This window comes from Filicampus tigris, chromosome 9, assembly GCF_054856515.1.
Source record: "Filicampus tigris isolate MCC_2025a chromosome 9, RoL_Ftig_1.0, whole genome shotgun sequence".
Taxonomy (NCBI): domain Eukaryota; kingdom Metazoa; phylum Chordata; class Actinopteri; order Syngnathiformes; family Syngnathidae; genus Filicampus; species Filicampus tigris.
The window spans coordinates 25,078,133-25,097,924 of record NC_141225.1 but is presented as its reverse complement, the minus strand read 5'-3'; the positions used below and the strand labels follow the sequence as shown (position 1 = coordinate 25,097,924).

The 19,792-nt window shown below is 49.9% G+C and overlaps 1 protein-coding gene across 7 annotated transcripts in view; it reads left to right on the top strand.

Moving 5' to 3' along the window:
* Nucleotides 1–432: 432 nt before the first annotated feature.
* fer1l4 (fer-1 like family member 4) overlaps nt 433–19,792 on the top strand; it is a 24,053-nt gene continuing 4,693 nt past the window's right edge. The window contains exons 1-41 of one of the 7 annotated variants that reach the window (XM_086039617.1): nt 457–1,514; nt 2,049–2,107; nt 2,780–2,868; nt 3,590–3,689; nt 3,761–3,855; nt 4,817–4,861; nt 4,929–5,120; nt 5,326–5,386; nt 5,985–6,116; nt 6,246–6,308; nt 6,389–6,473; nt 6,539–6,704; nt 7,640–7,820; nt 7,895–8,081; nt 8,141–8,220; nt 8,330–8,455; nt 8,545–8,620; nt 8,830–8,924; nt 9,085–9,193; nt 9,284–9,533; nt 9,946–10,078; nt 10,164–10,264; nt 10,357–10,444; nt 10,938–11,054; nt 11,146–11,298; nt 11,645–11,815; nt 11,855–11,924; nt 12,657–12,781; nt 13,663–13,797; nt 13,881–14,054; nt 14,949–15,296; nt 15,599–15,779; nt 16,272–16,393; nt 16,503–16,619; nt 17,197–17,272; nt 17,357–17,451; nt 17,536–17,670; nt 18,383–18,502; nt 18,669–18,796; nt 19,128–19,298; nt 19,489–19,643. In XM_086039617.1, the coding sequence (XP_085895743.1) occupies nt 1,436–1,514; nt 2,049–2,107; nt 2,780–2,868; nt 3,590–3,689; nt 3,761–3,855; nt 4,817–4,861; nt 4,929–5,120; nt 5,326–5,386; nt 5,985–6,116; nt 6,246–6,308; nt 6,389–6,473; nt 6,539–6,704; nt 7,640–7,820; nt 7,895–8,081; nt 8,141–8,220; nt 8,330–8,455; nt 8,545–8,620; nt 8,830–8,924; nt 9,085–9,193; nt 9,284–9,533; nt 9,946–10,078; nt 10,164–10,264; nt 10,357–10,444; nt 10,938–11,054; nt 11,146–11,298; nt 11,645–11,815; nt 11,855–11,924; nt 12,657–12,781; nt 13,663–13,797; nt 13,881–14,054; nt 14,949–15,296; nt 15,599–15,779; nt 16,272–16,393; nt 16,503–16,619; nt 17,197–17,272; nt 17,357–17,451; nt 17,536–17,670; nt 18,383–18,502; nt 18,669–18,796; nt 19,128–19,298; nt 19,489–19,643 (5,185 nt within the window). In that variant the 5' untranslated portion in view covers nt 457–1,435. Of the gene's footprint in view, nt 1,515–2,048; nt 2,108–2,185; nt 2,869–3,589; nt 3,690–3,760; nt 3,856–4,816; nt 4,862–4,928; nt 5,121–5,325; nt 5,387–5,984; nt 6,117–6,245; nt 6,309–6,388; nt 6,474–6,538; nt 6,705–7,639; nt 7,821–7,894; nt 8,082–8,140; nt 8,221–8,329; nt 8,456–8,544; nt 8,621–8,829; nt 8,925–9,084; nt 9,194–9,283; nt 9,534–9,945; nt 10,079–10,163; nt 10,265–10,356; nt 10,445–10,937; nt 11,055–11,145; nt 11,299–11,644; nt 11,925–12,656; nt 12,782–13,662; nt 13,798–13,880; nt 14,055–14,948; nt 15,297–15,598; nt 15,780–16,271; nt 16,394–16,502; nt 16,620–17,196; nt 17,273–17,356; nt 17,452–17,535; nt 17,671–18,382; nt 18,503–18,668; nt 18,797–19,127; nt 19,384–19,442; nt 19,644–19,792 lie in introns of those variants that run through there. The other 6 variants (XM_086039623.1, XM_086039621.1, XM_086039622.1 and 3 more) reach the window with 6 other exon arrangements.

Here is a 19,792-nt window from a genome sequence, read left to right as displayed (position 1 = left end):
TTTCCAAGCATCCCGGCAGGGGCTTTGACGTCAGCGCTGCCATGACAACCGCTGGCTACTCCAACATGACGTAGTACTCATTATTTGTATTTTTTTTTTTATTCTCTGCATACATTACAATTTAGGCAATTATTTTTATCAACCTGTTCAATATATAAGAAATGCATTTTTATTCATGATTTAAAAAAAAAACAGCCGGATCAATCTTATGGAGTACCATGTATGTACGTGCAACATTTTGTGTTTTCCCAAAAAACGCTGTCTTTTTGCATCTTAAATATCCAACTTTTTCACCTAAAAAAATGGCTTTTTCTCCCCAAATAGTAGAAAGACAAGAAAAAATAAATATTAAGATTTTATTTTAATCAGGTGGCAGGTGTGGTCGACTGGTTAGCACGTCCGCCTCACAGTTCAGAGGTGGTGGGTTCGATCCCGGCTCCGGCCTCCCTGTGTGGAGTTTGCATGTTCTCCCCGCGCCTGCGTGGGTTTCCTCCGGGTACTCCGGTTTCCTCCCACATTCCAAAAGCATGCATGGTAAGTTGATTGGACTGTCTAAATTGCCCCTAGGTGTGATTGTGAGTGCGGACGTTTGTTTGTCTCTGTGTGCCCTGCGATTGGCCGGCAACCAATTCGGGGTGTCCCCCGCCTACTGCCCGAAGACAGCTGGGATAGGCTCCGGCACGGCCGCGACCCTTGTGAGGACAAGCGGTATCGATAATGGATGGATGGATGAATATTTTAATCTTAATTAACGAAACCATAAAACTTTCTTCCTCTAAAACTGTACATTTGTTCCTAGACAAAAGTAAGCTTTTTTTTTTTTCACCCTCTACGTGTTGCATTTTTGGCTTAGTTTTGATAGGATTGGGTCGTCTTTCCACAAAATAAAATTCTTATTGTTTTTTGCTACATGACAGCATGACTACTATCAAAAGATTACAATTTTCTATTTTGAGAAAATATGACATTCTTGTAAAAAACGCTACAATTACTCCCATAATGTTTCTTGATTAGAATTCTATTGCACAATTACAGCGTCATTTACTTTGCATTACCGTTTTTCCTACGGACAATAAATAATAATAATAATAATAATAATAATAAAAAATTAATAATAAAAATGGAATAACTGGAAATTCAGCAGAATCACAGAAGAGATTGTGTTCCACTTTGACGATTACTTACATGTCATGTTTGCAGTGCGCGCGTGCGCGCGTGTGTGTGTGTGTTGTGCGTGTGTGCGTGCGTGTATGTGTGCGTAGTCAAAGGAGGAAACTAGTCAAGCCAGTCGAGTATCGTTGCCTGGTCAAACATGACATTGGACAGGAACGAACAACCGTAACCGACACGCCAACACCAAAGTGCGACGCGCATGTGTGGCTGTGAGCAGATGTTGACACCCGGAGACATGTAGACGTTATCGTGGGCCTTCGCCATGTCCATCAGCGTGAACGTAAGGAAGGTCTCCAACCTGCCGGGAGGAGCCCAGCGGAGAGTGGAGCTCTACTTCAGAGGTTAGTTGCCTGTATGCCTGCAAGAAAAACAAAAACGACTTGGATGCGTGAGGGAACCACTGCTCCACATGCATTTTTTGGAAAGAAAAAAAAAAAATGCTTGCTTAATTTCCTCCTTCTCACCTTCAATTCTGAATCTTCCGCCAGGGAACTGTTTCCCTATATCAAATATTGGTTTCTTCTTGAGTGGAACCCTCCAAGCAAACATGCTGCATCAGTATTTAGCTGTTATGCTGCATGCAAATGGCTAAGCTGCCAACAGAAGTGAAGTCCGCAGTCCCAAGCGGAAATTCTCTAAAATCCAGTTTAAAAAACGGGGTTAAGATCTTTCGTTTTGATTTTATATAACGACTCAAAAATGTCAATACCTATATCAAAAAAGAATACTTTTTTCATCTGAAAACGTATTCTTGGGGAAATGTTTTTTTTTTTTCGAAAAAAACAAATACCACAATTTATTCCATCTTTTTTTTTTTCTTGCGCAACTCCAACTTGATTCTTTAAGAGCAACTTTTGTCGCTGTCCATCCGGCAGGATTCACCCAGAAAACCAGAGTGGTGCACAGCAGTGACGGCGTGGCCGTCTTCAACGAGGTCAGTCCAATCAGAGCGGAGGCGAGTGATGACGTCAAGCAGCGCGTCTTCTTCTTGTCACACACACAGTTATTTGTCAGGAAAAAAGCGAATTGTCAGCTTCTGAGTGAAACTGTTTCAGTGCACTGACAGGAAAGTACTTGCTACCCAAACACACACACACACCCGCACACGCAGGCGCACGCACGCACGCACGCACGCACCCCACCGCTCCTTCAACACACACGAAATGCCTCAAGTTGTTGTTCTTCTACTGCTTGTGCGCGACTATGACACGGGCGTCCCGCGTCGTCCCTTTCACACAGAGAGACCCCGCTAAATCTCAAGTGGCGCATGCATGTCGCATCCCAGCATGCAGTCAGGGTCGGATGATGTGGAATTGATCCGCAATGAACTGGATCCAGAATCCAGCATCGGAGTGCGTGGACACGTGCAGCTGCAGCTGCCTTTTTTTCTTTTTTTTTTTTGGGACGCATGACACACGATGCCGCAAATGCCCGCGATCGGACAATAAGATGACGTCACCTCTCCCGCCCTGGCTGTTGTGTTGAAAAAATGATCATTGTGATATTTTTACACGTTCACGTTCACCGCGTGCGTGTGTGCGTGTGTGCGTGCGTGTGTGCGTGTGTGTGTGTGGGTGTGTGTGTGTGTGTGTGTGTGCGCATGCAGTCTTTCCGTTGGCCTCACTACGGAAAAGTCATCCGACATGAAGTGTTGACCATCAGAGTTTACAACTTCAGTAAAGTCTTCTCCAACAGGTAACACACACACACACACACGCACACACACGCGCGCGCGCGCGCGCGCACACTCACACAAACACATCACATGACACAACAATATTAGTAATAGTAATTTAATTTACTTAATAAGGAATAAGTAACTTAATAATACTTTTACTTTGTCAGCTAGTTTGTTGTTATAGTTGATTGTCAGCTATAGTCACTTTCTTTGCTTTCATTGTTTAGATGTTGGTTGGCGCATGTTTCGTTGTGTCTGTTATTTTGCTATAGTTACTTTATTAGCTTGTCAGTCGCTTAGTTAGTTACTTACTTGCTTACTTACTTACTTACTTACTTGCTGACCCGTTGGTTAGGTGGTTGGTTGAGTCTGGTTTGTTAGTTTATTGTTGACTTGATTCATTGTTAGTACGTTAGTCAGTCAGTTGATGTTTGTTAGTTAGTTACTCATTTTGCTGATTAAATAGTTGGTTGATCAGTTTACTGATTCATTACTCGTGGTTAGTTAGTTGGGTCACAGGTTTCTTAGTTTATTGTTTATTCATTGTTAGTTAATGAGTTGATGAACTCAATGTGATGTGTGGTAGGTTTGTCAGTTTGCAGAGTGGGTAGTTAGTTAGTTAGTTAGTTAGTTAGTTAGTTGGTTGGTTGGTTGGTTGGTTAGTTAGTAACCCCGCACACTGGTCACACGTGCGTGCGCTCGTGTGCATGATGCGTGTGTTTGTTTATGTGCGCGTAGACTGCTGGGCAAGCTGGCGGTGGGCCTCGAGCACATCGTTACATCGGGGAGGCTGTTGCTACGGGAACCACTCACCGATGGCAACCATCTCCTGACTGACGTGAGTGTGCCTGCGCGAGTCGACGTGCGTGCGCGCGCGCGCGTGGAATCACGTGGGTGTCCCTGGAGTAGGTCTACGTGGAGTTGGATGTGCGCTACAATCCAGTGGAGGGCGCCGCAGGAGGATGGGAGGGCCACGACTTCATCAGAGTGGAGCTCAAAGACGAGTAAGAAGTCAACCCCCCCAAAAAAAAACAGCCAGAAAAGCCAGAAAGGCCAGAAAGGCTCTGGTTGGATGCACATGTGTGAGGTCACTTGTTGCTAGGCGGACGTCTTGCGCACACACTTTTTCTTGGCATCTGGCTTATCTGATGGGCGTGGGCGGGTAGCCCACTACTGCAAAATCATCTTTGGGCAAGTGGCACCTGTCACACAAGCACATTCATGTTCCTTTAGTCCTAAGTTGAGTCAGTTGGTTGGTTAGTTTCTCGGTTGATTGGCTGGTTTGTTGCTTAGTTAGCTTGTGAATGGATTCATCAATTAGCTCATTATTTGTTCAGTTCATTTGTCGCAGTGTGTTAGTTGTTTTGTTAGTTATTTGTTGAGTTGATTTGTTAGTATATGTCAGTTGTTTAGCTCATTCTTTCGCCAGTCTTTGCTAATCAGTCATTTAGTCAGTTTGTTTGTTAGTTCTTTCATTGATTAGTGAGTTGACTGGTTTGTTAAATTTAGGTGTTTCTTTTTCACCCTTTATGATGTTTTTGGTTTATTTATTTACACCTTTATTTAGTTAGCCACTTAAATTGTTAATTCATGATTTTTTTGCGAGTAGGTTCTTTGGTTCCTTGGTACTGTGTCTGTTAGGTTATTCTTTCGTTTATTTAGTTAGTTAGTGAGTGAGTGAGTGAGTGAGTTAGTTGTTCTGTAAGAAAGTTGGCTGTTTCATTAGTTGCTCCATTTGTTAGTTGATTTGGTCTTTAGTTGTTTCATCAGTGTTTTTGTTAGTTGTTTCATTTGTTTGTTAGTCTGTTCTTTTGTGAGTGCGCGAGTGAGTTCGTTTGTGCGTGTTGGTTAATTCGTTAACAAGCAAGTTGGTCGTTGCGTTAGTTGCTTAGTTCATTTTGAGATGCTTTAGTTAGTTAGTCTAATCCACTCTAATTTTGTGCGTGTTTCTTTTTTGTCGCTCAGCTCACCTGCGGGCTTCCAGAACGAAGCCTTTGAAGATGATGAGAGGTGAGGCTCGACTTCAGCTGACACTCGCGCGGCGACGCCAAAACCAATCCGGGTTATCCCGCCCCAGCCCTCAGATGTTGACTCGTCCGGAGAGGGAGCTGGAGAGGGAGGCCCGACATCTGGGACGCAGCCTCATCCGCGCCCAGGGCGACCTGGACGACGACGACGACGACTTACTCGACTATGACGATGACGAGGAAGACGAAGACGACCCGCTGGACACGGAGGCGCCCGATATGGTCTTCACTCCCTTGATGAGGTCGCCTAGAGCGTTCTCATTTTGCATCTGTGTGCTTGTCGCGCTCAATGGAAATGTCCTTTTGGAAGTCAATGCGCAGGTTCTGCCCTCGAGCGGATGAGACTTGAATTGTCGTGCCTGCTACTTGACATCGCTGCCATCGACAGATGAGCAAAGATCTTTATAGTAAAGAAGCGTGTGTGTGTGCGCGCGCGTGTGTGTGTAGTCGTTCCAGGCCGCTGTCCAGGCATGTCGCCGCAGCCGTACCCAAAGTTGAAAGTTTCCAGGTAAGAATGCCACAAAGAGCAAGAGACTCCAAAGTGGGGTACCTTTCACAAGTCTGAGTTTCAATTTGCGCTAATGAACTACTCAGGACTAAAGGAAGGCCTCAATGCAGGAGCGGTAGCTCAAAAGGAACCTTTGAAACACTGTCTGACGTTGGAACGTCATTGATCAGGGCCAAAATAATGGCCGTAGGTGACATAATCGCCATTCATTTCAAAACTAGCCATTCATTTCGTTTTGTGTCCACTTAGTTTCTTAGTCGGTTCATTTGTTCTTTGGGGTCAGCTGCTTTGTTCGTCGCTTTGTTTTTCTAGTTGAGTAGATGTTGGTTGGTTTCAATTTCATAATTTACAAAAAAAATACATCTTTTTTCATGAGTCTCACCGGGTGGGCAGTCTGTCAATCTGGCCGGCGGGCCCACCCATAGCTCCGCCCCTGCCGCTCGGCGAGGTCGTGCTTTCGAGAGGTTCTGCATCCATCGAATGAAGACGTAAAAGTTGTCTTATCAGAGGGCTGAAAGAAGAGCCCGCTCTGCTCGGCCTTTGAGGAAATCTGCCGGCGGGTGTGCAGCCGTCAACATGTCCGATTGGGCGATTGCAGGTGAACGTCAGCATCCTGGAAGCTCAGAAACTGGCGGGCGTCAACATCAACCCGGCCGTCTTCATCCGAGTGGGAGAGCACAAGAAACACACGGCCACGCAAAAGTCCACCAACTGTCCCTTTTACAACGAAGTACGCAAAGGCGCGCCGGAAGACCGTGAAAGGCCTGCTTAAGCAACAACAACACCCTGCACTAGAAGACGTTGCAACGTTGTGATGCACTAATCCGGGACAAAACGTTGTGCTCAATTCCTCTTGCAGAACTTCCAATTTGAGTTCCGTGAGACGCCAGAGGTTCTCTTTGACAAGGTTATCGAGTTCAAGGTCAGTCCCCCCCCGTCATCGCTGGCTCCTTTCCCTGGCAACAGGCCACCCAAAGCGTCCCGCACCGCCCGCCCTTGCAGGTGTACCACCGCCGAACGCTGGCCTTCCTCATGAGCCACGTGGGAACCTTCAAGATCGACATCGCCACCGTCTTCCGCGAGCCAGGTACTGTCAAACCGCCGCGGCGCGCCCTGCGCTCCCGGACGTCGGCCAAACTAACTCCTTTGCAGAGCACCGCTTCTACCAGAAGTGGGCCCCGCTCACCGACCCGGCCGACACCCGATCGGGGGCCAAGGGCTACGTCAAGGCCACCCTCAGCGTGCTGATGAAGGGCGAGGCTCCGAACGCCCCCGGCTCGTCGCCCGCCAAGCCCGGCGCCAACGAGGACATCGACAAGTCGGTTCATCCGCATTATGTCAGAACATTTGGCCATCTTGGACATTTCCGGGGGGTCCATCCAAAGCCAACTTGGCCGACCGGAATATTTGGACAATTCGGCCCTCGCAGCTGATTTCACATTTGGTAGACATACTGTAGCTATCTTAAGTAAACCCAGAAAAAAGCAGGGAGTCTGCTACTTTCGCTTGAAGCTGCCTTTTTGGCCTCATTTTGGCCCATTTTCAGACAACCAACTTGTCCAGGCCTTATATTTTGAAAATTCAGTCCCTAAAGGCGGCTTCAATCAGCGGCGTGGAATTTGGTTGGCCTGTCTACCACGAGTAGACTCCCCAAATCAGTCTCAAGAATTCATGGAGTTGTTCCATTTTTGCTCAAAGCTGCCAAGTTAGTGTCATGTTTCCGGGATGGGGGACCCAAATGCAGGGAGGCAGGAGAAGCAGGGGGTACTGAAGAAAGTATTTATCAACAAAAACGAGGACAAACAAATCTTGAAGTGTCCAAAACTCAAAGTAGCAAAGAAACCCTAGGAGATAACACCGGGAGGTACAAAAAAAACCCAACAGCGACAATGATCGGACAAGGACCGAACAAAAACTAGGAACTTAAATACAAGCATAGTGACAAGACAACGAGAAGCACAAGGTAGGAGGGAGCTGATTGGCTAACACAAAGGGGTGGAAGGCGGACAGGTGGACACAATCATTGACGAGACAGACACAGAAATACTGAGAAAACAAAGGTAAAAAAAGCCCAAACGTAACAGTTAGGCTCATTTTGGTCATTTGGGGCGGGGGGTCTTTCAAAGTCAATCTTCTCCTCAACATTCTGCTTGATGGCTAGCAAATTTGAACGGTGGAAACTAGCCGGATGGAAGGTGCCGACTCGAAGAGAAGTTTCTCTCACGCGGTCTTAACTGAATGTGTTCCTCGCAGAAATCTGATGCTTCCTCGCGGTATGCCGTCCGAGCGCCCTTGGGCTCGATTTCGGGTGCGGCTCTACAAGGCAGAGGGCCTGCCCGCCATGGACGCGGGCTTGATGGCCAAAATGTCCAAAGTCACTGACCGAAGGGTCTTCATTGATCCTTACGTCCAAGTCACATTTGCTGGACAACAGGTACACTGGCAGCAGACACTGGCACTGTTCAGGTCCGCAAGCTTGGCTTCAAAGTGGGCCGGTGCCCCCCTTAGGGGGAGACGTCCGTCGCCAGTGCCACCAGCTGTCCGGTTTGGAATGAGGAGATCTCCTTCATCGAGCAGTTTCCTCCTCTAGCCCAGCGCATCAGAGTCCAGGTCCTCGACGACGCCAAGATGGGGGACATCGCTCTGGCCACGCACTTCCTGGACCTGCGGCAGATTTCAGACCCCACGAGGAACGGTACCAGCCGGAAACTGCTCTATTCTCCTCCTCGTTCTCTTTAACAAGTCCGTCCGCAGGTTTTAACCCCACCTTTGGACCGTGCTGGGTCAATCTATACGGGTCTCCTCGGAACTCCACCCTCGGAGACGTCCACCAGGTAAGCCTTTGTGGAACCGCCCGCCTCAATGGCCGTTCTCCCAAACGTCCCGCGAACAGACAAATCAGACCGATCCAAACGCCGGACTAGCGTTCGTTGTCTTTGCCAGGCTTTGAACCAGGGCCTCGGAGAGGGAATCTTCTACCGCGGTCGAATCCTCCTGGCGCTGTCCGTGGAGATTTACTCCTCACCATCCGCCGTCGCCACAGACTCCAGCTTGGCTCCGCTGGCGATGGTACTGGACTCCGTTGTCATCCATCGGGATGCTCTTGCGGACTGGTCAGTCCGCTGCTGTGACTCGGCCTTTGTGTGATTTTGTTGAAGAAGGTGAAAGGAACGCTGGGCAGGTTGGGACTGAGGAAGAAGCGAGGCAGCAAGAAGGAGGAGAAGAGGAAGGAAGGTGAGCAGCTCAATTGACACAACACAAGTAAACCAAAAAGCAATCAGAGGAAGTAAAAGGTAAACATTAACGCCAAATTATTCCGACATGCCTGAAAACATTTCACTCTGTTCCCCCCCCCCATTTGAGTATTTGCTTATCGAGGCTCTGATTGGCCAGAAGGAAGATTCTTAAAACCGCCCAATGACCCACACAATTTTCGCACGTAGCTTCCGGCCGATTAGGCGACGAGTCCGGGGAGGCGGCGGTGGAAGTTCCAGAGGCGGTGACCGTGGATGTGGAGGAGATTCACCCGCTGCCCGAGGTCAGTGCCGGCAAAATGAACTCACTTCCATCTTTCAAAAGAACTACATTTGAACGCAAACATGAATGCGATTCTTATCGACGGGGACTGAGGACAGAGCTTTGAGGTACACCACGGCACAGAGCTGCGACAGGTGTAAACGGATGCTTTTTTTCTTCAGGGTTTCCTGGGCGAGAGAGAAGACTTTCTGCTCTTTGCGTCTTTGTTTGAAGTCACCATGATGGATCCGTCTGTAGGCACCGGGCCCGTGACCTTTGAGCTTTCCATAGGTAAAAAAAAGAACACCTGCGTAATGACGGAACAAACAGCAGCGCGGTACCATCAACACCCCGAATTGTCAATTGCGGCGTTCCCGGCAGGAAATCGCGGTAAGGCGGTGAAAGCCGGGAGATCCCAGAAGAGCCAAAGCCGGGAGGAGCTGCGGCGAAGCCGGGAGGAGCTGCGGCGAAGCCGGGAGGAGCTGCGGCGAAGCCGGGAGGATCTCAGCGAGGAGGCGCAAGGCCTCCTGGAGTCGGAGGAAGAACCGGAGAGGGCGGCGGTGCTGAGCCCGGAGCCCGAGAACAGATCCGTGTCCGAGCCCATGAGACCGCAGCCCACCGAATACGACCGGTAAGGACTCGCGCGGGTCCGTCGCCCGCGGCCGCGTTGCCATCAAGTCACGAGGCGCGCGTTACGCAACCGAAGCCGACCGCGCTGCTCGGCGGGAGCGAGGCCGACCTGAGGTTGACCCGTGTCGCGACCGAGTCTCGCTTGCATCTCATGGATCAGTGTCACCTCGATCCGGCCCGTGTTTAACCTGCTCGTCACCTGTGTCCGACAATGGCGTTACCTGTGACAAACGCGTGCGCAGCCCCGTGCGCAACATGCTCGTCAACCGTCTCCGGTCTCACGTCCGCCTCGCCTGTGTCTCATTGAGGCGCTTGTCGCCTGTGTGCAACTTGTTGCGTGTGGCGTTGCTCACACGTATCGCCCCCTGGGTCACTAAGAGTACGTGGCACTTGTGTCCGCCCCCGTGCGCCAGGTCGTTCCAGTGCATCCCCCTGCAGGCCCCCTGGGAGAAACACAAGCCGTGTTTGTTTGTCTGGAGTCAATTTGAAGACCACAGCTTCCGTCTGTACCAGGCCAACTGGCTCAGCAAGATGGCCGACAGGCTGGTGAGGCGACACGGGCCGAGCCGGCCGCCGGGTTGACGCCGGGATCGTTGGCGTAATGCGCGGCACTCATGCGGGCCCACTTCAGGAGACGGGTCTGGACGAGGTGGAGCGTCTCGAGCGGAGGCCTCGCACCAAGGTGAAGGAGCGTCTGGTCCACGTGCTCCTGGAGCTGGTCACCTCCTGCAAGTCAGTGAGCGCTCATGAGGTTCATCCAAAAACGATGGGCTTTTTTTTCCCAACAAATGTCTTTGTTTTTTCTCCGTGGTTCAAAAAAAAAGACAGTTCAGACTGTTCTCGGACCGGCGCGCTCAGTTTCGTCCCAACAATCTGGACGCACGCAGAAAAGACTTCATCAAGAAGAATTTGGTGAGGCGCTCTTTTTTTCTCTCTCTTTTCTTTTGTTAAGAGGGTGAGAAATGTTTGTAAAGTACACGCCGTCATACCTCAAATGAAAGATCATAACGAGAGCTTTTCGCATACTATATTGTTGATCTACCTTTCTGTGACAATGTTATGTCCAAAAATGAACGATGATCAACTTGAACGACGAAGGCGGTCAAAAATCCATTTGCAGAGTCATATCCTAAATGAAAAGTCGTGACGAGCGCTTTGCCGATCCATCGTCATTAATTAATTGTTAATAAGACCCTAATCTGATGATGCAACGGCAAAAAAACAGTAAAAGTAGCAAAATGCTGCAGATTTGCAGCAAAGTACCTCAAATGGAATTTCATGAGCAACTTTGTGGATTTGTGGTTAGTTTGTCAATATTCTCCCACAAATGAGGTTGTTGTGTGTCAAATTTGACCAAATTGATCCAAATTCAATGAAGTGCTAACCGCTCTCTAACGATGGGCAGTTGATGGCGGCCAGGCGGGCCGCGCGGCTCAGGCGGAGGATAAGCAGGCGGACGCTCAGACAGCAAGTGACGGACGTCAAAAAACTCCTGAGCAAACTTCGACACCTGGCCAAAGAGGTACATGGTGGCCAAAGTCACGTCCGCTGCCGTCTTCAGAATACGCGAACGCGGTTTGAATGAGCGTTGACGCCCTCTGACCTGAGAGCAGCCCCAGAACACCATCCCGGATGCCTTCCTGTGGTTGCTGAGCGGAAGCAAACGACTGGCCTACGTCAGGATCCCCGCCCACTCCGTCATCTTCTCACTGGTGGAGGACCAGAGGGGGCGGGATTGCGGCCGGGTCACCGCGCTCTACATGAAGGTCTGTCGTTAAAACCGCAATTGTCGTGGACGACCTCAAATGGCAGCTCGAAAGAGAAAACGGCAGAATACCGCATTCCATGTTGCCAAATGAAGCTGGCTTCTTTTCACAGAATTCCCCGCCGGACCCTTTTGTTTGTTTTTAAGGACCTCTGCAAATGGCCAAAATGGGCCCCGAAACGGCCTGCTTCAAACTCAAACACAACACAATACAATACACATTTCACGTTGGCGAGTCAAACTTTTCCAAACGTTCCGGGCATGGGGAGGTCCGGCCAAGTCCTTTTGGACGAACCGCTAGTCTATCCTTTGCCCTGTCATCAATCCAACGGTCTTGTGACTTTTAGTCTCCGGGGGGTTCCACCAGCGAGATCTTCGCCAAGCTGGAGGCGTACCTGTGGCTGGGCCAGGCCAAGTACAGCAAGGAGGCCGTCACCTCGCTCCCGGACGAGTTCCTGCCCGTCTACGAGGAGCCGGAGGAGCTGCAGGGGGCGCCGGTGGCGGCGCCGGTGGCGGCGCCGGTGGCGGCGCCGGTGGCGGCGCCGGTGGCGGCGGCGGCGGCGGCGGCGGCGGCGGCGGCGGTCGTCGCGCCAACCAGGAGGATGCCCATCAGACTGTGCTGCCAGGGTGAGTCCCGCTGAGGCTTTCACAAAGTTCAGGGGAGCTGCAAAGTCTCTTCATAAAATGGAAAGTATCAGTGTTGAAAGATAGTGCAAGATAGTGAAAGATGATTAAAAAAAAAAATTTGAAAAATACAGGATATCCCACTTTTTCTTTGATTTTTTTTTATGTAAAAAAAAGTTGAATAAAAAATTGGTGCATTCCTTTTTTTATTGAGAATCATGAATAAATTGCAATGTTACATATCCTGTTTTTCAAAATAATTGTAATAAATGTTAATTTAAAGTAAAAATGGTTAAATCGCAATTTTTATTTTCAATATTTTTTAAATGTAATGAAGGTGAATGAAAATGTGTCACGTGTCAAGCTTTATATTTTCCTTTAAATGCACAAAAATTAAATGAAAAATGATCACATGGATTGCTTATGTTTGTAAATCAATTCCAATGTTGCGACATTTCATACTACTATTTATTAAATAATCTAATAAGAAAACCTATGACATCATTTCACACATTTTATTTTCAATCATTTTGGGGAAATTTTATAAAAAATGTTCATGAAGATTCAGCACATGATTTTTAAAAATGTAAATATCACAAGAGTAAATTTGATCTAATTGCATGAATGCAAAAAGGGACGAAATGTCATCACTCAAGGTTAAGAAAAAATGCAAACGAAATTTCAAAGTATTTCACAATTGTATTGATTTTTCCACGACGTCTGTTGCGTTTTCAGACAGTCGCTACTTCCAGCTGCGCTGCCACCTCTACGAAGCGCGCGGCTTAATGGCGGCCGACCACAACGGCCTCTCGGATCCCTTTGCCAAGGTGCTCTTCTCCACGCAGTGTCAGGTGACCAAGGTGAGTGCAATTGCAGCACGTTGCCCGCGTTGCTGCTGCTGCTGCTGCTTTGCGATGAGCGCTTTCCGCAAAAATTGCAACTGCTATGCGGCAAACCACCTGCAGTCGCGTGTCAAACGAAAGACTTAATGAGAGCTTTCCATATTTGGAAGCAACTTGTCGATAGGACGATGGCGTGATCAAAATGTGTCAAATTGAAAGAGTTAACAGGTTCAAAAGACCATTTGCGACAAATACGCCGAATGAAAGGGCTTTCCGTATCTGCCATTACCTTGCCAATATACTCATATATTATGAAGTCATGAACCCAAAATTGAGTTTGATGATGACTACTAACATGGTCAAAGATCTCTTTCCAACAAAGTACATAGAGTCGCACCTCTAATGAACGACCGCAAGGAGAGCGTTCCGGATCTGTCATTCTTTTATCAACATACTCATATATGATTGTGTTGAGACAGACACGTGTTTTGCTTTTTCAATTTGAACAGGTACAGGGCCAAAATGTACTTGCAACAAACCACATCGAGTCACACCTCAAATTAAAGACCACGATGAGAGCTTTCCGGCTCCGTAACTATCTTCTCCGTATAATCGTGTATTATGATGTAAAGACCAGAAATGACGTCACAAGTTGTGGGGTCCAAAATCCATTTGTACAAGAAACCACATGGAATGGCATGTCAAATTAGAGGCCGCGAAGAGACATCCATTCCACCCATCACTGTCATGACCTGGTCAATACATTCGCGTATGATGACGTAAGGAAGGACCACAAACAACCGTTCTTTTTTTTTGCCGGCCTTCTCCACCACGTATTGAGCTCAATTGTCAGACAAATGTAAAGAGAAGTTGACAGGCATTGGATGCGCGCGCCTCAGGTGTCGCCAGACACGCTGTCCCCGGCATGGTGCGAGTGTTTGCTCTTTGACCGCGTCCTTCTGGAGGGGACGATGGAGGACCTGGCCCACGACCCTCCGCTGGTCATCATCCACATCTTCGACTACGACGCCGTGGTAACGCTCGTCGCCGAGGGGCGAAGAAGCCAACGGCGGAAGTGACGGAAGTCGTAACGGGCCACTCCCGAAAATGCGTCCAGGGTAGCCCGAAGCCTCTGGGCCGAGCGTACGCCGAGCCCGAGTTGAAACCCGTGGAGGCGCTCTACCGGAAGCCCCGCCTGCGCTTCTACGACATCAGCATGGGCAGGACGCCGGCCGGAGAGCTGCTGGCCGCCTTCGAGCTCATCGAGCTGGACTACTCATCCTTCGGCGAGGTGATGCCCGCCGCGCTCCGCGCCCCGCGCCCTGCGCCCGTCTTCGCTGTGCGCTTGCATACTGGTGATTCGCAGATTTTTTTGTTGCATTTTTCATTTCCATGGGGCAACTCCCATTTTTCTTTCAAAACGCCTTTTATTTTGGCTTGTTCAAGACTTTTTTTTGGGGGGGGGGGGGGGGTCAAAAGAAGCAGTTTTGCTTCAATGCAGTTATAATGGGCGGCAATTCGACGTGGATTTTCACGATTCATGGGCCGGTGTTGTGCCAAAGTACTTACCCCCGACAAAATGTGTACCCCCTGGCTGCGGGAGCACTTGCCCGAATTGATATCCCATACCTGTCAACTTGTACGTTTTCCCCGTATTTTATTCGTTTTCTGATCATTTCAAATTGTGTACGCCGTATACCAATTTTTGCACAGGAAAAAAAAAGCAAAAGTCGTTTTTGTTAGACCGATCTCGTCATTTGGGCTCTAATCTGGAGCGTCCGTTAGCGATTCCGACTGCAAACTTCGTCCGACTTTCACGAGCAAAGTTGAGCGATAAACACTGTGTAAGATTATATATAGATACTGTGTAAGATTCAATCCCAAAATGTACGGGCAAATTCCAACTTCTGTAAGATTCAGCACAGCCCGGGGTTGACAGGTGTGGTTACTCGCGTTTATTGCTTTGCTAGTTTTGCTGAAAAAAAGTCTGCGTGGGAAAACGATCGCAGCAAAACGCCACGATACCCCTTCGCGAATATTCTGCGACCGAAGGACCAGAATTTGGGCCACTTGGCGGCCCCTTTTTTGCGCTAGAGAGAGACAATGTGTGCTTTGCGGCTGTGAGGACATTGTTTGGAAGCCGACAAAAAGCTTGACTTGCGTGTCGTGACGTGCCGCCGGGCAGCCGTCCCTCCCAGGGAGCGTGGACCCTCAGGAGCTGACCTACCTGCAAGAGCGGCGCTGCTACGACATCCCGCAGGGGGTCCGACCGCTCCTCAGGAAGTTCAGAATTGAGGTGCAACCGGACAATAGGCCAAACGCGCTCGTTCCAGACGGCGAGACGGTGAGACGCGACCGGGTGTGTTTGCAGGTGCTGTTCTGGGGCTTGCGCGATCTGAAGCGCGTGCAGCTGTTCGAGGTGGAGCGCCCCCTGGTGAAGGTGGAGTGCGCCGGACAGCAGCTGGAGTCCGACGAGCTGGAGAGCTACAAGAGCCACGCCAACTTCAAAGAGCCCGTGCGCTTCCTCCACGTGGTCAGTTGACGCGCGCAGGGCAGGCACCCGCCGACTCCAACTCGACTGACGTTTGGGCGTCTCCCTGTCGCCTGTCGCCTGTCGCCTGTCGCCTGTCGCCTGTCGCCTGTCGCCTGTCGCCTGTCGCCTGTCGCCTGTCGCCTGTCGCCTGTCGCCTGTCGCCTGTCGCCTGTCGCCTGTCGCCTGTCGCCTGTCGCCTGTCGCCTGTCGCCTGTCGCCTGTCGCCTGTCGCCTGTCGCCTGTCGCCTGTCGCCTGTCGCCTGTCGCCTGTCGCCTGTCGCCTGTCGCCTGTCGTCAATCAGAAGCTGCCGGAGCAGGCCTACCTGCACCCGCCTCTGACGCTGTTCGCGGTGGAGCGCAGGGCGTTCGGACGCCAGGTCATGGTGGGCACTCACGTGGTCCAGAGCCTCATGATCTTTGCCGCCCCCGAGCTCTGGGACGAGCCGGATGAGCAAGAGCAAGAGCGAGAGCCGAAAACCACAGGCAAGCGGTGATGACAAAATAACAAAAAGTATTGGTTTTTTTTCCAAAATGTAGAAAAGCTCACAAACTGAACAACAACTATTTGCAGCCAAGTATGAGTATGAGTGATAGCTCCAGTGAGAGGTAATGATGAGGGTGTTCCGAATCTCAACTTATTGTGTCAATATACGCTCATATGATGTGGTCATCGAGTATGTTTTTGTTATATTTGGTCCATGAAGGTAAAAAAAAAAAAAAGAAGTAGACAGAGAGCTTTGCAAATGTATACTTACTTCCTCATTATGTCCAAATGATGATCACCCCCAATTTTTGTTGTTTCATTGTTGGTGATCATCTATTTTGCAGCAAGTTATGACGACCGATACCTCATATGAATACCCATGATGAGAGCTTTTCAGATCCGGAGACCCTTGTTGTCAGCATAGCTTGGCATGGCGCAGCAATGATCCCAAAAACATTTCTGGGGGCTTGGATTTTCCCATGTGCGTCCAGTGAAGAAGAAGAAGAGCACTGCGGCCAAGACCAGCACACTGACGTCGCTGAGGAAGATCAAACTCGGCAACCTGTCCATCAAAGAGTCGAGCGTTCCCAACGGCGCCATCAAGCCGATCAACGTAATGCTGATGCTGTTGTGCAGGCTGCTGTAGTTGAAGCTCACCACCTCTTTGCTTTGCCGCCTTTGTTGACGCGCGCGCGCACGCACGCACGCACGCACGCACGCAGGCTCCTCTGAAGAAGCTGCTGAAGGACAACGACGAGCTGGAGGAGGACGTGCCGGAAAACCAGGAGCTGGACTGGTGGTCCAAGTACTACGCCTCCCTGGAAGAGCTGGAGAAACAGGTCAGATGGGGTTGTTTTTTTTGTTGTTGGTTTTTTTTGGAGCACGTAATGCAAGCCACGTGCCGAAAATATAGGGCGCTTTTACATACATGAAAGAGTGGATAGATTTGCGGCATATATACTTTAAATATGATGCCAATTTGGACCATTTTAGGTGCGTTACGATCAGGTAAGAATGATTCATTCGGGGGGCTGTTAGATAATGAATATCAAGTGAATGTTCTGTTGCATGCGATGATGACACATTCCATAAAGGTGGATCATCCGCACATTCGATAGGATGCCAATATGGCGCATTAGACACGCGTTAAATAGCATATCTAGAAGGTAGGTACCGTCCATACACGACCGTCAATTGTGAGTCAATATGGTACATTTCAGGCGCATACAGTCTATTAAATGGATGATAAGTATGGTACGATAATGGAACTTGAAAGAGTGTGTATTCCAGGCACGTGAAATCCGCTACCTTCGGGGAGATCAGTGTCAGCGCGATACTTGGGATCTTCTGATGCGACGAATTCCATTCCGCATTTTATCCTTGTGTCTTTTTTTTTCTTTTTGACTTTGTCTGCAGGCTGCTGAGGAGCTGAGGAAGAAAGAGGAGGAGGAGGAGGAGGAGGAGGAGGAGGAGGAACAAGATCAAGAGACAGGTGTGCCGCCAAAGAATGTTTCACACACGCGCGACGCGTCGGGTTACCGTGTCCGATTGTCAAGTCCACGATTGCGTCCGGCAGAGGGAAGAAATGCGGCAAACGGAGGCGGCGGCGATGCGGACGCGCTGGCGGTGCCCACGGAGCCTCCCAAGCGCAAGAAGATCGCCACGCTCAAGGTTTCGTTCGCATCGACACTCTTTGACTCTTACCGCTTTCACAAAACAATGTCCCTTTTGAGAGAAAAAAAATGCCCTGTCCAGCTGTACGCGGGCGACTTGGAGTCGGAGTTCAGTCAGTTCCAGGACTGGCTGCACATCTTCCCGCTGTTCAAAGGCCGAGCCGTCGGCGAGGACGCCGACGAAGACGAGGACGAGCGTCTGATGGGAAAGTACAAGGTGGGCCCTCGTCCCTTGACGGTGCTTTTCTTGTGCGGGGCGGGACGGGGCGGGGCCCCAGGCCGTCAATTGGAGCGGACGCGCAACAAAGAGCCCAAAAATGCAACATTCTCACCACTAAAAGACCCACCAAAAATTCCCTATTCATTCCCAATCAAAATCAAAGCTAAAAAAAAAACCAAAAACGTTTTCCTCCTAATTTCAAAATAAAAGCCCCAAATTCTTTTTTTTTTTTTTTTTTTTTTGTCTTCTCATCTTATTTTCCCATTTTTGACCAATTCACACCCTCCCATGTGCCCTGCGACTGGCTGGCGACCAGTTCGGGGTGTAGTCTGCCTTCGCCCATTGACGGCTGGGATAGGCTCCGGCAACTCCCCGCGACCCTGTTTCGGATAAGCGGTTTGGAAGATGACATGACATGACACCCTCCCAACTTTTGACTGCTCATCTTATTCCTTCAACGACATTTTGTCTCTCCAAATTCTACAATGACAATCCAGAAATTCATTCAACTTCATTTCATGTTTCATGTCCCTCTACTTTCTACATTATTTATCCAATTCCGACGTCAACATGTTGTGCTCATTGCAGGTCATTGTATGTCATTCCAAATCATTTCGTTCAGCTTCTCTGCCTTCACCCGCAATTTCTCCATGAATTGCATCGTCTCCTGAATTTGGGATTTTTCGCCCGTTCCACTTTCTCCGCTCAGGGTTCCTTCCTGGTCTACCCGATCGATTCGGACGACGAAGACGACGTCAAGTGTCAGATCACCAAGGGGCTCCCCCAAAACTCGCCGCTGAAGGTGCTGGTTCGCATCTACGTCGTCAAGGTGATCAAAAGTCTTTCCTGCGCTGCGCTGCGCTGCGCTGCGCTGCGCTGCGGACGGACGGACGGACGGACGGAGGGAGGGAGGGAGAGAGAGACGGACGGGGTGAGCGCCGGGAGTCCCGTGGAGCCCAAATGAGCTTGTTGTGTCGCCGCTGCTGTGCTTGCAGGCCAGCAACCTGGCCCCCACCGACCCCAACGGCAAGTCGGACCCGTACCTGCTGCTCCGCGTTGGGCAGCAGAGTCAAGACACCAAGGACCGCTACATCCCCAAACAACTCAACCCCGTCTTTGGAGAGTGAGTGGCCAGCTTTTTTTTCTCCAACATCCCGCCACCCACCGCCGCCTTTTTCTTTCCCACAGTCATACTCCCCAAAATAGGAATTTTGGGAGTATGACTACACTCAGGACTCCGTGGTTTGCTCCTTTTCTGTAGCTGGAAATCCATAGCTTGTTTTTTTTTTTTGTCGACATCCCGCCCGAGACGATTTTTTTCCCACATCCAGCACGAGATCAATTGTTTATTGTTCCACGTATGGCTCCTCGCTGCTTTTTTCCCCTTTCCTCATGCGTCACTTGTTTTGCGCTTCGGTGAAGTTGAGCCCTGCGTTGCGCGTTTTTTCTGGCAGGGTGTTTGAACTGACGCTGTCCTTCCCTCTGGAGACGGAGCTGCTGGTCAGGGTGATGGACCACGACATGGTGGGCGCCGACGACGTGATCGGGGAGACGCGGGTGGACCTGGAGAACCGATTCTACAGCCGGCACCGCGCCACTTGCGGCCTGGCCCTCTACTACGACGCGTTAGTTTGGCCGTTGCTCGCCTCTGAAGTGTCCAGCGCCAAGCGACATTTCAGCACCTCGGTCGGCTGGTGTTGTTCCACCGTGGTTTGACTCGCTCGTGTTTCTTCTTGTCCTTTCGTCCATTCTGGATTCTGGAACTTCAGGCTTAGGGTGAACAGTGAGCCTCTCCTTTCTGCTGTCTGCCCGCAGCGAGGGTTACAACGCCTGGCGGGATGCAAAAAAGCCGTCCGTCATCCTGTCCGAACTCTGCAAGAAAAACGGCATTCCGGCCCCAGAATATCGGCCGGCCGAGGTCAAAGTCCTCAACAAGATCTTTAAGATCCCAGCAGATGCCGTCCCGGAAGGTGAGGCCGCATCCTGCGCTCTGGCGGACTTGCCTCAGCTAACATGTTTGTTTGCGGGTGTCAAAAGTGTCCTGACAAAAAATGGTTTCAAAACAAAAAAGAAAGACAAAAACCCAAAACAAACGGTTGTGTTAGGGGTGGGTGTGCAT